Source organism: Hypanus sabinus, chromosome 6, assembly GCF_030144855.1.
Source record: "Hypanus sabinus isolate sHypSab1 chromosome 6, sHypSab1.hap1, whole genome shotgun sequence".
Taxonomy (NCBI): domain Eukaryota; kingdom Metazoa; phylum Chordata; class Chondrichthyes; order Myliobatiformes; family Dasyatidae; genus Hypanus; species Hypanus sabinus.
This window is the reverse complement of record NC_082711.1, coordinates 158,237,519-158,254,086: the sequence shown is the minus strand read 5'-3', so window position 1 is coordinate 158,254,086 and position 16,568 is coordinate 158,237,519. Positions and strand designations below refer to the sequence as shown.

Sequence of the window (16,568 nt, the reverse complement as noted above, 5' to 3'; positions counted from 1 at the left end):
TAGTGTGATGGAAAGAGGTGGTATTAAATCATCAGGAGATCCGAGGAAGCCAGGGGAGATGATCGGATGGATGTGATGCTGCTAGGAAGAAAATTGGGAGAAGATTCTGGAGGGAAGGCAATCAAATGGGACTGAACAAAAGGTGTAGATGGTCAAGGAGAAAATTATAGAGATGGACAATGTCAGCCAAGATTGAATGTAGGTCAATAAATGACGTAAAAGCTTAACAAAAAAAAACTATCAGTAGAAAGATGAATGTATCAGGCTCTCTAGCATCGGCCCAAGTAAGAATGGACTCTTTATCTTATTTCATCTGTGCATTCGAACTGCTTTTCCTGAGCTTTATTTGTGTCCAGATCAATAAGAGAGACTTCATGATGCATGTTATGCTTCACTTTTTTTAATTACATTTAGTTTTAAAGGCTTTAAAGCTCTCTAGGTATTTATTGTTAAATTGCGGCTGCAGGAGCTCAGGGACACAAGTTGAGCATTTGTATTTCTCTTTAATTTTTCTTCCTCCCTCCGTGTCCTGAATGCAAATTGCAGCAATACCTGTGAAGGCAACAAAGAACATCTTCAAAGAACAGAAAGGCAAGATGACTGTAACCTGTAAGACTCGGTCACTTCATATCAACTTCCAGTATTTCTGAAAAAAGCTGTGGGGTTTTACTTTTATTGTATCCTAAACACCACTGATGTTGAGCAATGTTTAAATGGCCAAATGGATATACTCCAATTCCTCATTTTGCAGCCCTTTTGGCTTATTTTGTTGTGATGTGCCCACCTCTTCACCATGCAGAGGGGTTCCAAATAGCAAACCAGGTGTTGTATCATGCACTTTCTTCTTCCAAAGGGATGTCCTCCTATTTAACCCTCTTTAGTGCAAATTGACAAGAAATCAGTCCTAGAGAGCTAATGAGCCAAGCTAGCTGGCTTATCAATCAATAGTGCCTCTCCACCCTGCTTAGCTCAGGGCTTGGAACATCGCATCTGCATCTAGAACTTGTTTTAGTTCCACTAACACTTATGCAACCTTTGAAGCAATTTGACCCTAAAGAAAGCCTGCCTTCCTTTTGCACACTAAGGGACATTACCTTTAGTTCGGCTGCAGTCTGCCTGAGGTCAGTTGCTACTGTAGCGATCTATGCTTGGACTATTACTTGACAGCGTTTTTATCAGTGATTTGGATGGAAGTTTTAGGGGAACAGATCTTATGCTTGCTAAGTGCAAGGGCAAGTAGACATCACACTTGCCAAGAGCGAAGCTGGCCAAAAGGGCCTATTTCTTTGGATTCTGATTCTATGATTACAGAAACACAAGACACTGCAGATGCCGGAATCTGTAGCAAAATACAAACTGTTGGAGGAACTTTGGGTCAGGCAGCATCTGTGGAGGGAAATGGCCAATCATTGTTTCAGGTTGAGGCCCTTCATTTGGACTAATGATAAAGAACCTATGATTTTAATGACTCAAAGGTGTGTAAGAGAGTCAAGATTTTAGATTAAAGAGGTTTAGGTTCTCCTTTTCCTCCTTGTAATATTTCCTTTGTCTCTCTTACCCTTCTTTCCATTGTTACTCCATGTCTCCCACACCCTAAGATAAGCAGTGACCGTGAGCGACCACAAAATTGACCAAGAATTTTGATGAACAGTTTGCATAGTTTACTACTCCTCATAACCAAAGTGGGTGGAGCAGGGACGGGGGCTGTCATGGCATGGGAGGACTAGAGCGGAGCTGTTGCAAGAAGACCATTAACCCTAATGTTAGGATTCAGGCAGGCTCTGCCTCAGGCCATTTGTTAGATACTTGTTGACTGTATTTTTACTCCCAAGAGTGTTCCTGTGAAATAATGGAATCTTCAGTGGCATGCGTGCAATTGCAAGAGTCATATTCTGTTCATTCATTATATTATATTGACAAATGAAGTGCATGGTGCATAAAATAGATTGGACAAGGCTTTGGGTGAAATATAATAATTGGAAAGACCATAAGACATAGGAGCAGTATTAGGCTGTTTGGCCCACTGAGTCTGCTCCACTGTTCAATCATGGTGGATCCATTTTCCCCTCCTCAGCCCCACTTCCTGGCCTTCTCCCTTTAACTTTTGATACTGTGTCCAATCATGAACCTATAAAGCTCTGCCTTAAATACACCCAATGACCTGGCCTCCACAGCTGCCTGGGGTAATAAATTTCACAAATTCACCACCTTCTGGCTAAAGAAATTTCTCCACATCTCTGTTTTAAATGGACGCCCCTCTATTCTGAGGATGTGCCCTTTTGTCCTAGACTCCCCCATCATGGGAAACATCCTTTCCACATCTACCCTGTCTAAGCCTTTTAACATTCAAAAGGTTTCAAAGAGATCCCCCCCCCCTTGTAAATTCCAATGAGTACAGAGACAGAGCTATCAAATGCTCCTCACATGATAACACTTTCATTCCTGGAATCATCCTTCTGAACCTCCTCTGAACCCTCTCCAATGCCAGTACATCTTTTCTTAGATGAGAAGCCCAAAACTGTTCACAATACTCAAGATGAGGCCTCGCCAGTGCCTTAAAAAGTCTCAGCATCACATCCCTGCTCTTGTATTCTAGACCCCTTGAAATGAATGCTAACACTGCAATTGCCTTCCTCACCACCGACTCAACCTGCAAGCTAACGTTTTAGGGTGTTCTGTACAAGGACTCCCAAGTTCCTTTGCCTCTCAAATATTTTGATTTTCTCCTCATTTAGAAAGTAGTCTGTATAATTATTTCTACTGCCAAAGTACATGACCATGCACTTTCCAACATTGTATTTCACTTGCGACTCTCTTGCTTATTCTCCTAATCTGTCTAAGTCCTTCTGCAGCTTACCTGTTCTCTCAACACCACCAGCCCCTCCACCAATCTTTGTATTATCTGCAAACTTGTCAACAAAGCTAGCTATTCCATCATCTAAATCATTGATATACTGAATTTTTAAAAAAAGGTCACAACACCATCCCCTGCGGAACACCACTAGTCACTGGTAGCCAAACAGAAAAGGATCCATTTATTCCTACTCACTGACTCCTCCTACCAGCCAATGCTCTAAACATGCTAGTAACTTTCCTGTAATACCATGAGCTCTTAACTTGGAAAGCAGTGCAGTGTGTGGAACCTTGTCAAAGGCCTTCTGAAAGTCCATATACAACATCCACTACATCCCCTTTATCTATCCTACTTGTAATCTCCTCAAAGAATTCCAACAGATTCATCAAGCAAGATTTTCCTTTAAGGACACGATGCTGACTTTGTCCTTATCTTGTCCTGTATCACCAAGTACTCCATTACTTCATCCTTAACAATTAGCTCCAACATCTTCCCAACCACTGAGGTCCCTTCTGCTGCCTTCCTCCTTTCTTAAAGAGTGGAGTGATTTTTGAGAGGCTGGAAGATTTGTAGAGTCTCACCTGTACCAGACATAATTATATACAACCTATACAACATCTACATCAGGGGTTCCCAACCTGGTGTCCACGGACCCCTTGGTTAATGGTAGGGGTCCATGGCATAAAAAAGGTTGGGAATCTCTGATCTAAATGCATGAATATCATCAATGTCCTCTTTTAAGGATATCCTTTAAGGCTCACGGTTCATATCATATTATCACACGTGGTGCTATTCCATTTAAACATCAGAATGATGAAAGATGTACCATGTACAGCACTGATCTATCAGCTGTTTTCTTTCTACCTGCTATCGTTCCACCTTCCTGTTCAATGAGTGTTATTACAGCCTCCATTGTTCCTCCAGTCTCAATCCACTGGTCCACCAACAGGATTCGCAAACCTGAAATAATAAATTTCAGAAGTACTATTGAGATGAGTGGTCATTCTGCAAAGAAACTGTGTTTAGTGATGAATCAGAATAGTATGGAAACAGGCCCATTGACCCACTATTAAGAATTGGGCGCCACAGCAGCATAGTGGTTGGCGCGACGTTATTATGGCTTGGGATGTCAGACTTTGGAATTCAGTTCTGCAATATCTGTAAGGATTTTGTACGTTCTCCTCATGACCTTGTGGGCTTCCTCCCTGTGCTTTGGCTTCCTCCCACAGTCCAAAGATGTATCTGTTATTTGGTCATTATAAACTGTCCTGTGATTAGGCTAGTATTGAAGAGGTGGGTTGCAGGGCTCGTTGGGCCAAAGGGCTGTATCTCTAACTAAAATAAAACAAAAATCCATTTACACTAATGCTGCAGTAACCCCAATTTATTTTCTCCATGTTTCCATTCGCAACTCCCAGATTCCTACTACACACCAGGAGCAATTGCCTAATTAGTCCATCAAATACCACGTCTTTGGAAAGCGTGAGGAAAGTAGAATCCCCAGAGCTTTATCGTGTCAGTAAGTTGTATGATTGCTCAGAAGAGCAAACACTGAAACAATATTGACACTTAGAGATCAATGTTATTAAAATGGACAATTATAATAGTGGGCCATTCCTTTCAGAACTTTTGGTTCTCTTTTCATATTATATAAAACTTTGCCAGAACTATCACTTTACACCTGCCACCATATAATTGCTTCAAATGCCAACAGTTCAATTTGAAAGAGAGATGTAAGCTGCTGCTATTACACTTGGAATTAGTTTAAAATTGTCCCATGTACCAAGATAGTGCTGGTAAAACACAATGACAACTTGCTGGCAAGAAGCACAACCATTATATTAACCTAGGTGCTGCCTAGCCTGCTGTGTTCTACCAGCATTTTGTGTGTGTTGTTGTTAGCACAACCATTAATTACTTTATTATTTACATTTTTTCTTGAAAATGATCACTGCAATTAATAGCTTATAACTTCCCCCATTGGAGTTGAGCTTTTGAACTGTCTGTGCAACCTGGCACTTTTGCAGTGTGAACTCAAGTCTCAAAAGTGCAGGACGGTTGTAGCGTGGCGTGCACGGGCCAAAGCTAGAAGGCACGGCCTGGGCCCAGAAACAAGGAATGACCTGCCATTTTCCTCACCTGTCTGACTGAGAATGAGAGATGAGTGAGGTTTGACCAATTTAAGCACTGGGCTAGATTGAAAAGGTCAGGGAGTCGTGGCCGGGGATGAGGGATGAGCCAGTGTTCAACCTGCCGCTCAGTTTACTTGTCTCTGCGCTGAACTGAGGCTGTGGCCTGCAACTAGCAGGCTCCCGGATTGGCTGCCACTGGCCTTGCGGCTGCGGAATCATTTTCAGCTATGAATGTTATTTAGTTACTTTTATTGTTCGTATGATTTGCTTTTTTTCCTGCACATTGGGTGTTTGATGGTATTCTTTATTTTAATGGGTTCTATTGGGTTTCTTTGTTTTGTGACTGCCTGTAAGAAGACAAATCTCAAGTTTGTATGTAAAGTACATAATTTGATAATAAATGTACTTTGACTTTGAAGTCGCAGTTAAACCGTTGTGTATGTATGCCATCCGGACAGATAGAGCCATACATAACAACGCTGGGGTAGTAAAGAGGAATAAAACAGAATGCAGAATAGGGTGTTGAGTTACAGAGAAGGTGTAGTGAATGTAGACAAATAATGCAAGAGCCAGAACAAGGGAGATTGGGAGAACAAAAGTTCATCTTGCTGCATATGAGACACCCATCCAAGAGTCTGATGACAGCGGGACAGAAGCTGTCCTTGAACCTGGTGGGATGTGCTCTCAAGCTTCTGTATTTTTTTCTCCATGGGTAAGGAGGGAAAAGAAAATTACTGAGGCGGGTGGGGGCTTTGGGTATGTTGGCTTCTCTCCCAAGGCAGCAAGATGTGTGGACAGAGTCCATGCTTGACGAATGGCATTGATGCGGGCCTCTGCAGAATGATTACTCAACAAGAGATGTGGCTGTGGATCTGAGTTTTGTTCACAAAGAGGGAAATTGAAACAATGGAGAGTGAAGAGGTGAAGGGGACAGCAGAAACCTCTCATCGAGGGGCAGAGCTTAAAGCTGGAATTATGGAAGAAAAGCGGCAGGGAAGTTAATGGTAATTGTCAAACAATAAAAATGCACAGGGTAGAAATTTGAAATACAATCGCATTTTTGGTTTTATTTTAAAGATGTGGCATCTGCAGTTTGCAGAAATTACACTTGACTGTGCTCCATTCCTTCATTTTGGCTCCAATTAATCCAGAACATAAACAAGAAAGGTTTAAGTTAGCAGCAAACTTCTCTGTTGTGATTGTAACCAGATTGTGTCATAGTGCTATCTGTAGCAGTGTAATAGTTACCCCAGGACCAATAATCTAGAAGTTTATTCAGGGAAGAAAACCTGCTGTTGTGACCTCGGTCTACATGCTTTACAATTCTGACTGTGAGGCTAAGTACAGCTCTAATGCCTTATTTAAATTTGCTGATGACACCACTGTTGTTGGCTAAATCAAAGATGGTGACAAACCAGCAGATAGGAAGGAGATTGAAAGTCCAGCTGAGTGGTGCCACAACACCAATCTCTCACTCAATGTCAGCAAAACCAAAGAGCTGATTATTGACTACAGGAAGAAGAAACAGGCTGTCTATGAACCAGTTTTCATCAGGGAATCATAGGCGGTGAGGGTCAGCAACTTTAAATTCCTTAGTATTATCACTTCAAAGGATCTGTCCTGGACTCATAACATAAGTGCTAATTGTAAAGAAGGCACGGAGTGACTCTACTTTCTTAGAAGCTTGTGAAGATTTGGCATGTCATCAAAAACTTTGACAAACTTGTATAGAAGTGTGGTGGAGAGTACTGAGTGGTTGCATTACAGCTTGTAGTGGAAGCACCAATGCCCTTGAATGGAAAAACCTCCTAAAAGTAGTGAACGCAGCCCAGTCCATCACAGATAAAGCCTCCCTACCATTGGGCACACCTACAAAGGGGGGCTGTCACAGAAAAGCAGCATCCATAAGGATCTCCACCAACCAAACTCTGCTCTCTTTTCACTGCTGCCGTCATAAAAGGGATCTCACACCACCAGGTTCAAGAAGTTATTACTTCTCAAACATCAAGCTCTTGAACCATAGGGAATAACTTCATTCACCCCAACACTGAACTGATTCCACAACTTATGGACCTCACTTTCAAGGATTCTAGAACTTGTGTTCTCAATATTCATTTGTTATTTTTTACTATTATAATGATTAATATTTTGTTTCATTTTCTGTTCTGTGTTTGCACAGTTTGTTGTCTTTTGCATATTGGTTGTTAGTCAGTTTTTGATGTATGTGTTTTTTCATTGATTCTGTTGATTCACTGTGAATGCCAGCAAGAAAATTAATCTCAGGGTAGTATAAGATCACATATATGTACTTTGATAATAAATCTACTTTGAATTTTGAAATATTGCTCCCAATTCCATGCTAGAATGGTTGACTTATAAAGGAAAGTGAGCCATTCAGTTAAAGACTCTCAAAATGGGTATGGATACTAATCAAGGACATTCACATTCCAAGAATATTTTGAAATACATCTTTCCAAATGCCAACCTGCTCTTACGACATCACAGCGCATCTCCATCACTTTCTGTCGACCTGTATAGTCTGAGTAGGCCATTCTTTTAGTTTCCACACAGAGGTGACCTTCTTTCCGGACTGCTAAGAAACCTTTTCCAAGGCGGTTTGCTATGGCTGCTCCTGAAATGTAAAATAGATTTGAGTCTTAGTGGTCCTTGCTGAATTCATGTCTTTAGCTTACACTTCCCCTCAGCTGGATGCTTGAAACCCCCTGAAAATAGACTTGACCTTGTGTCTATTCTCTAAATGTGAATTTAGGAATGTTACACCTGATACCTCAGTTAGTGTCTCCCTTCTGCCAGTACCCTGGCATAAGCCCCATCTTCACTTCCTCCACAAACGTTTGTATTCACAGCTCACCTGTGATATGGTGAAACATCCCAAGACTTTTCACCAGAACTATATTTGGCATGACCTGCTTTTAGGTGTATCATGACAACTTGGCTTAAATAAAGAGTTTGTATTCTAGTCAAACTGCACTTTGTGTTCAAGATAGTTCCATAGCTTCTACAAAGAACAATTGTATTTGCTTTGCATTGTTTCTGCAAATCTGGGTTATTTTTCAGATGGCCAAGACCTATTGTTGAACATTCAGAAGGAGATTACCATTATCACACTCTGAAACAAACTATTAGCTTTTTTCCTACAAGGCACCTGATGTAGGGTCAGGATGCTGCTGAAAGACAACGACATGGAGTTTTCCCACTCTCCTCCTCAGGTAGTACCTCTGAACTGAGTATGATGTGCTTCCAATGCAGTTCTCTGGGGTTCTGGGATTGCCAGTGAAGCCACCATTGATTCTCCCAGTGGTGTCACTGGGCCGGTTTCTTCATCCTGAGCAGTTGGACACACTAAACTCCGTTTCTCTCAGACATAGTCAGCTTGACGTCTCTTTTTCAAGGAAGAGGCTGCTGGTGGCTAATGAAGCAGGTGGGTAGTCTATGTGATTGGACACCCCTTCCTTTACCTACTAAGGGTATCTGATTGCACACACTGCTTTGCCATGAGATGTTTAACACCATCCCAATTACTCATTCTCTGAGCAGTCGTCAGCCAGAGGCTCTACCAGGTCTAGTAAGGATCTTGTAGTTCTTCAAGGACAGTTTGAACCCATCCTTGATATTTTTCTCTCTCTGCCTCATGATCTCCTCCCACAAGACAGCTCAGATGAGTGTATTTGTTTTGGGAGCCTGGTAGCCTGCCCGGTGTTGCTGGCTGAGACCTTGGCGCTGGGAATAAGGATAACAAACGGTGATAATGAAGGCACCATTTTACACCATTCAGCACCAGATTGAGCTATTGTATCACTGAATCAGCCCAGTGGTTCTGAGCCTCTTGGATTCACGTTCTCATGTCCAGAATTTTTCAGTGCCTGTGATGGAAACTGCTACATACCTTCCTGCAGGTCAGAAAGAGTTTCCTTTACAATGTTCTTCAGATCAAATTCCCTAAAGCACTCTAAAAACATAGTCAAAAATTGAATTGTCTTCTGGCTCATAAATGACTGAAGGGAATTTAGTGTAGTGGTTAGCTCAACGCTATGACAGCTCGGGGCATTGGAACTTGGAGTTCAGTCCTGGCATCCCCTGTAAGGAGTCTGTACATCCTGTGTGTGGAAGGTGTGTGTTTCTTCCGGGTCCTCCAGTTTCCTCCTGCAGTCCAAAAGCATACCAGGTAGGTTAATTGCTCATTGTAAACTGTTGTGTTAAATTGGGGTTGTCAGGGATTGCTGGGGTGTATGCAGAGCCAGAAGGCCTATTCCGCATTGTATCTCTAAATAAAATAAATAAATTTTCAATGAATTTCCAATGAATTATGGATGAAATTATTCAACAGAAAAATGAAAAGATCAGTATTCGTGAACCTCTGATGGTGCTTTGACCGCTATCTGTTGCTGAGAGCGGGTGAACCCAAACACAGGACACTGACACGGAGGTAGAGTAATCTAAAGGGTGTTTATTAACGGTTGCAGGGAAGGCCGGGGAGCAAGCGAGGCTGGAGCTGAACGGCAAACAGGAGAATGAATGGAAAGGCAGGCGGCCAACAATCATTTATCTAGACACGGAGTGTGGCTGGAGCTGAACGGCAAACGGAAATGCAGGCAGCAGGCAATACTTATCTGGACACGAAGAGACAGAGTTACACAGGAAAACCTCAGTACTGTAGTAAAACTTAGAATACTAAGTGGCCAGGAACATGAATTAGCACACTGGCTGAAACAACGATCTGGCAATGTGTGGATGCAAAGCCGGGGTATTTATGCTGGAGGTTTAGATGAGAATCAGGTGTGTCGCAATCAAGGAGCCCGGGAGAAAACAGGGAAAAGGGAATTAGGAGTATATAAGGAATCAACAGTCGGGAACGTGACACTCTCACGTGTTCAATATCTTGAACCTGTGATTTGGTCCAATGTGTAGATCAAAATTTTATGCATCTATTGCCTGTAGTTGTGGGATCATCGTCAGAATGAATGAATGGTATTGCACCCACAGTCTTTCAGTGCATTTGGTATCTATTAGGAACATGACTACTATATCTGATATCCTAATAATGAGATAAAGTGGTATTGGTTTACTATTCTAAATTTAGACAGATAAATTTTTCAGCCAAGAAGGTTGAGCTTAGAAATCAAATCAACAAGGAATGTTAATATACTTCCAGCAAGCAAATGTGCAAAATTAATCATACCAGTTATTACAATCCTCAAATCCAACTTCTTTCAAATGGTAGAAATGAAATTGGGATTAAGCCACTGGAATAAGGACAAACTCTACTTAAGCAAGTACTGTACTTGCTCTACCATTCCAAAAATATTTTTTCCAGGCGGCCACGGCACTTAATTTAACCTTATATTAATAATAACATTGATGAATGGGAGGTTTAATGGAATGAAAGGACCAGAGACCAGCAGTGCAGAACGAGTCTATTTGGCTCTCTGCCCATACTCAACACAAAAGTGCTATTGAGCCCATTCTTATCTTTGCTAAGGGAAATGGATGGTACAACTGTTCATTTATTTTTAACCAGACAGTGATGAACAGATACTTAAATCTGTCTTATAATGGGAGAACATAATTCATTCTCTGGATACTTGAGCATGGAGTTTGAAGACCTCCCTTGCACACCTTTATGGAGACTTAAAGAGGTTGCGATCCGGGCCAAAGGTTTTCTGTGGGCTCACTGACTAGAGCAAGCTGCAACCATCCAAGGTTTACTAGCATACCTCTTCCTGCTTAAAATCTGCCTTCTTAACAAAGCACTAGATTGCCTCTCCTGATGTCTCCTTTGTGTCTCACTGTGAAATGTAACCTAGTATCTCTCCAGCAAAAAGTTCTGGAATGTTTTACTATGCTAAAGTTGCTTTTCAATGTAAATTGTTGACTTAATATGGTATAAAAATGAACTTTGAAGTTCAAAATCCATTTATTATCAGAGTACATATACCTTATGCAACCTTGAGATTTGTCTCCTTACTGGCAGCCAAACAAAGAAACAGAAAAGTATCCATTAAAAAATAACCAACAAACACCTAATGTGCAGGGGTGGGGGGGGGGGGGGGGAGAAAAGGCACAATAAATGTAAGCAAGTAGCACTCAGAATGAAAGGGAGTCCTCAGGTAGGAGGCCCAGAGCTGCCAAAGCAGGCCCACAGCCTCAGCGTCAGTCAGCACATAGCGGAGTAAAGGCCACGGAGCATGCAATCACGAACCTCGGGGCAGGCTCAGCGGTCCTGGATTCCAAACCCACTGTTCAGTCGATCTGCTCATCTACAGTCTTGGCACATGAAAGGGACAAGCTTTGAGCTAAAATCATAATGCTAGAAGCTCCCAGCAAGTTAAAAGAGAGAAAGGGAGAGAGAACATTGGATGTTTCAGGCCAAGGGCCCCTTCTTAAAGATGGATGAAAACTGCTGGACTATTGTTTAAGTTAGTTAATTCAGCTATATCTTTTAAGAAAGAGACACTGCAAACTTCCCTGGTCAGGCTGTTTGTATGACTGCTGTCTGAATGTAAGTGGTTGACAATACCAATATCAATGAACAGAATATAGGTTTCAAACAACAAAAAATCCAATAATGCTAGAAATCTGAAAGAAAGAAAATTGCTGGAGGTAGCCATGCAGGTTAGGCAATACCAGCAGCAGAGTTTACGCTTCTGGTTGATGACTTTCCATCAGATTACTGATAAGGAATGTTTCTTATGTTCTCTGTGAATAACTAGATATAATCAACTTGCCTGTCTTTTTGTCTTGAGTGAAGCTGTTTCACAGCCAGCTGGCATAAACACTTTGTTACTGTTTTGCCGCATCTACCTCTCACAGTGCAAATTTGTGCTTCCAAGCTGTCAATCACTGGGACACCTAAATAATTCCACCTTTAAAACTGTGAGGGAAAAATCACAGAATCCAGTAGGGCTGTTCATCATTGGGTGTAAACAATGCCTTCGCCAAGCAACTTGTTGTCAATCAATGGCACCCTGGGAGTTCCTTGTTTCAAAGCTACAAAAACTTGTGAAGCTGAGCCTTAATTAATCAATTACCTTGGCAACTGATCTGGTGTCAGTGCTGCTAGTTTAACGTTGACAAGAAACACACTGAATATTATACTGTGGAGATGTTATCACTTACAGAAACCTATACAGAACCAATTGATCAGATTACAAACATACCTAAAATAAAACCCATGGCATCCACTCCAGCTACGAGGTCTATGGTGTCATTTTGGAATGGTTGGATCAAGTCTTCAACACAGTCCTTAAAGGCCTTTAAAAAGAAGAAAAAACAACACTTTAATCACCATCCATAACATGAAACAAATATTAAATTTGTTATTATCATATTTATATTGTGCTTTTCACAGGAATACTAAGATGATAATCTCCCAACGCAGTGGCTGTATAGATGGATAGAAACAGATACACAAAATGCTGGAGGAACTCAACAAGTCAGCACCTATGGAGGAGAACAAACCATCAATGGTCTGGTCTCGGCCCGAAACATCAACTGTGTATTGCTCTTCGTAGATGCTGCCTGCTTCCAAGAGGACCACAACCCTGTCGTGGTTTGGAGGCTTGTGTGCCTCAAAGGCCCAGAGAGCTATGTTGTCAGGGGTCAAGGCTGCATGCTTTGGCTCTTGCTAGGGTCACCCATGCCAAACAGGTCAAAGGGTAGAGGCCTGACTAGAGTGGTCCACTGGTCCTCCAGGTTCAGGGGGTTCACCTCAGGGCTAACAACCCTGACTGGTAAAACAAAATTGTTACGGAAACAGCAATGAAGAGTCCTTCTACATCTGAGTGTAACAGTATTCCAGAGTCTCCACTGGGACTTGCAGGACTGGCAGTAGTGAAAACCGGGAGGAAGCTGCTGGCATAAAAGCCCTGAACATCACCAGAGACAGAGGACCTCCATTGCTACCCTAAAAGCCAGCTGTGTAACAGGCAGTAAGTAACTAACTAAGTATAGGTGCTGCCTGATTTGCTGAATTCTTCCAGCACTCTGCACATGTTGCTCAAGACTTTCAGCATCTGCAGAATCTCTTGTGTTTATAGATAGGAAGAGAAATTGGTTCACCCTTTGGGTAATTTCATTATTCAGTCAAATCAAGGACAAATAAGAACATTAGTGAAGGTTGCGGAGACTGTTCTAACACTACCATCCCAACATCAGAAGAAGAACTGTATAAACTCTGGAAAGAAACCACATTAAGATCACTTTTCTGAAATCATGGTGGAAGAGTATGACTAGGAAAGTTCAGATGAAACACATCCCTCTAATGTTGGACACCGATTGCCTTTGTCTAAAAGGACAGAAGTTTGGACAAACTTGGGTTGTTTCGTCTGGAGCAGTGGAGGCTGAGGAGAGATCTGATAGAGGTTAGTAAGATTCTGAGAAGCATATATAGAGTATACAGATAGTATCTTCTTCCTAGGGTTGAACTGTCTAACACCAGACAGCTCCCTGAGGGGGTAATTTCAAAGGAGATGTGAGGGGCAAGTTTTTTACAGAGAAAACAGTGCGTGCCTGGAATGTATTGCTCGGGTCGTGAAGGATCGGGGACTTCTAAGAGATGTTTCGATAGGCACATGAATGACAGGAAAATGGAAGGATATAAAAATTGCATAGGCAGAAGGGATTCGTTTAGTTGGCTACTTGATTAATAATTTATTTGATTCAGTACAACATTGTGGGCTGGAGGGCCTGTACCTGTGCTGTACTGTTCTATGTTCCGAGATATTATTGATTTTATTCATTTCAAAGGAAAGCTAAAAGAGGGCAAATCACCTTTCCGACTGGGTGGACACCTCGGTTACCCAGCAATAAGGAATTGGTGGAATGGCAGTAGAGATCTCACAATCTTCTCAAATAGTGGAAGAAAATGGCAAGTGTTCACAATAATTAGTAAAAAGGAGTGTGTGTGTGTGTGTGTGCGTTTGCGCGCCCGTGAGTTAAAAAAGTGTAAAAGATTTCGGAGTGGACACTGGCAATCAGCCAACCAGTGAGAAAGAGTGGTGGGGAATTCTTCAGTGGTATATAGGGGCTTGCCCCTCTGTTATGCTGTTAAGGATAAGCCCAGTCAAGGAAGATGTAACTGTGGGACTAAGAACCTGCACCTGAGAATAGAAGGACATAAGGAAGCTACCAAACTAGAAAAAGTCTGTGTGTCTGGTAAATAGGATAATGTGAAATTGTCCATTTTAGCAAGATAAGTAAATAAAAGAAGGATATTATCTAGAATGTGAGGTTGGATTTACTTTGTCAGGTCTTTTCTGGGCATTATCCAGCTCCTGATGAATTTGCCCAGGTGGGACTCATACACTGTTTCTGCAGGGAAGCACAGGTTAAAATTGGGCAGATCCTGCTCAGCTTTTATGCTCTCTCTGTGATTCACACTGATCCATATCTAAGTGATATTTATTATAGCTAGACAATAGTAAAAACCCGAAAATAAACTAAAGTCTACCTTAAAAAAGAAACAAATTAAAGTATGAGATTAACCTGAGTATTTCAATAACTGTAGTCTTCCTTTGCTGGGAAAGGGTCAATGTCTGATGATCTATGATTACTTTTATACTGTACTTCATTGGTCATGAAACTCCATATCAATAAAGGTGTTTAGTTGTTATAGACCATGTGTTATTGAGTTAACTAACCTGTTGGTTACAATAGATTCTGGAAGGATCAAGCCAGGCATATGATGGGCCCTTGACGTTGGGTGCCATTAAAGCTAGGTACCATCCTTTGGCACACTCTGCTGGGATAGTCAATACATTCATTCTAGAGAAAGAAACAATGTAAAATTATATAAGAACTGCAGCACAGAAACAAGGCCAATCAATCCAAGGAGGTCTACACTGATGTTTAAGCTTCAGAAACTCTCCTTCCCTTCATCCCTTCCCTTAAATGTATTACTTATACTTTAAAGTTCAAAGTAAATTTATTATCAAAGTACATACTGTATATGTCTCCATATACAACCTTGAGATTTATTTTCTTGCAGCCATACTCAATAAATCTATAGAATAATAACCATAACAGAATCAAAGAAAGATCGCCCACCTAGGGCATTCAACCAGAGCGCAGAAGTCACCAAACTGTGCAAATACAAAAAGAAGAAATAATAAAATAATAAATAAATAAGCAATAAAGGTCAAGGACATGAGATGAAGAGTCCTTGAAAGTGAGTCCATTGGTTGTGTGACCATTTCAATGAATGGGGGAGAGAAGTTGAGTGAAGCTATTCCCTTTGGTTCATGAGCCTGATGGTTGATGGGTGGTAACTGTTCTGAAATCTGGTGGTGTGAGTCCTGAGGCTCCCATACCTTCTTCCTGATGGCAGCAGCAAGAAGAGACCATGTCCTGGGTGGTGGGGTCCATGATGATGGACGCTGCTTTCCTGTAACAGTGTTTCATATAAACGTGCTCAATGGTTGGGAGGCCTTTCCTGGGATGTACTGGGCTGTATCCACTAATTTTTGTAGGATTTTTTTGTAAGATACGGAAGAGATCACCAAAAACTACACAAAGTAAGAAGTTATGTCCTCTTTGAAACAAAGCCTAAGAACTAAGCCAAAAACAAAACCTACACCCCAAATGGTTAAAAATAAGCTAGATAACTAGGCCTAATAGTACTAATTGGATCTATCAAATTAGACCATTGAGAATATGACTGTTCCCTATAAATTTAATCTAGACTGGGATTCCGGACACATCCAGATACAAAGGAGATCACTGAAAATTACACAAAAAAGGAAGTTATGTCTTCCTGAACAGCCCTGTACATCCCCCCACTACAGAACCAGCTTCCCCCCCCCAGGCAGACCAACTGTAGGGGTAGCCCATCCTATCCTGTAGGTAGATGTACATCATATAATGCTGCAGACCAGCTGTCCTCAAGCAGACCAAGCAAAAACCTTCTCTGCAAGGCCCCACTCCCTCTTACCACCAGGCCCTTCTCCCTTTCTCTGCCAGGCCCCTCTCCTTCTCCCCGCAGCATCCCACTCTTTCTTCCCAGCAGGCCCCACTCCCTTTGCCCAGCTAAGTCTACCACAGCCTCTTACTGCCAACCCTCAACCTTACCCCTATCCCTAACGCTAACCTCCACACATCCCACAAACCCAGGCCCGCAGCCCAACAAATCATATTTCCCTCATGTGCTCTGGGTCTTTTTAAACCATTGTTTCTGTAACCAAAAATAAATGGAATATTTGTATTTATCTAAAATTCTGTATAAGTACCATGCTAATATCCGCAACAGATGAAATAAAAAGTGCAATGTCCATATTGGTTCATCAGTCTGTGCAGCCTTTCAGGTTTAGAACACAAGACACATGAAAGCAGAAGCAGGTGTTGGCCACCTTTCCCCTCGAGCCTGTGCTAGTGATGATAGTGGATTCATACAGACTTCATCCTTTTCTGTGCTAGTTGCCAATGCCCTATGATCCTATAATCCCCCCAAAAATTATTGCCTACCTCCACCTTAACTACTTCTAATAATCTAACTTTAAATGGAAAATTATGAGAAAACTGAATTCCTTAATTGCTGCTCTTATATGCTACAACACTCTCTTTCCCAG

At 41.7% G+C, this 16,568-nt stretch overlaps 1 protein-coding gene across 3 annotated transcripts in view; it reads right to left on the bottom strand.

Annotated features, from left to right (window-relative positions):
- Positions 1-378: 378 nt before the first annotated feature.
- The window catches only part of zgc:174895 (uncharacterized protein LOC100126024 homolog), a 34,531-nt gene continuing 18,341 nt past the window's right edge, over positions 379-16,568 (bottom strand). For all 3 annotated transcript variants that reach the window (XM_059973290.1, XM_059973291.1, XM_059973289.1), the window contains 5 exons: positions 14,646-14,769; positions 12,165-12,258; positions 7,472-7,618; positions 3,719-3,814; positions 379-552 (listed from right to left, as the gene is read on the bottom strand). In XM_059973290.1, coding sequence (XP_059829273.1) covers positions 401-552; positions 3,719-3,814; positions 7,472-7,618; positions 12,165-12,258; positions 14,646-14,768 — 612 coding nt within the window. In that variant the 5' untranslated portion in view covers position 14,769 and the 3' untranslated portion in view covers positions 379-400. The remainder of the gene's footprint in view (positions 553-3,718; positions 3,815-7,471; positions 7,619-12,164; positions 12,259-14,645; positions 14,770-16,568) is intronic.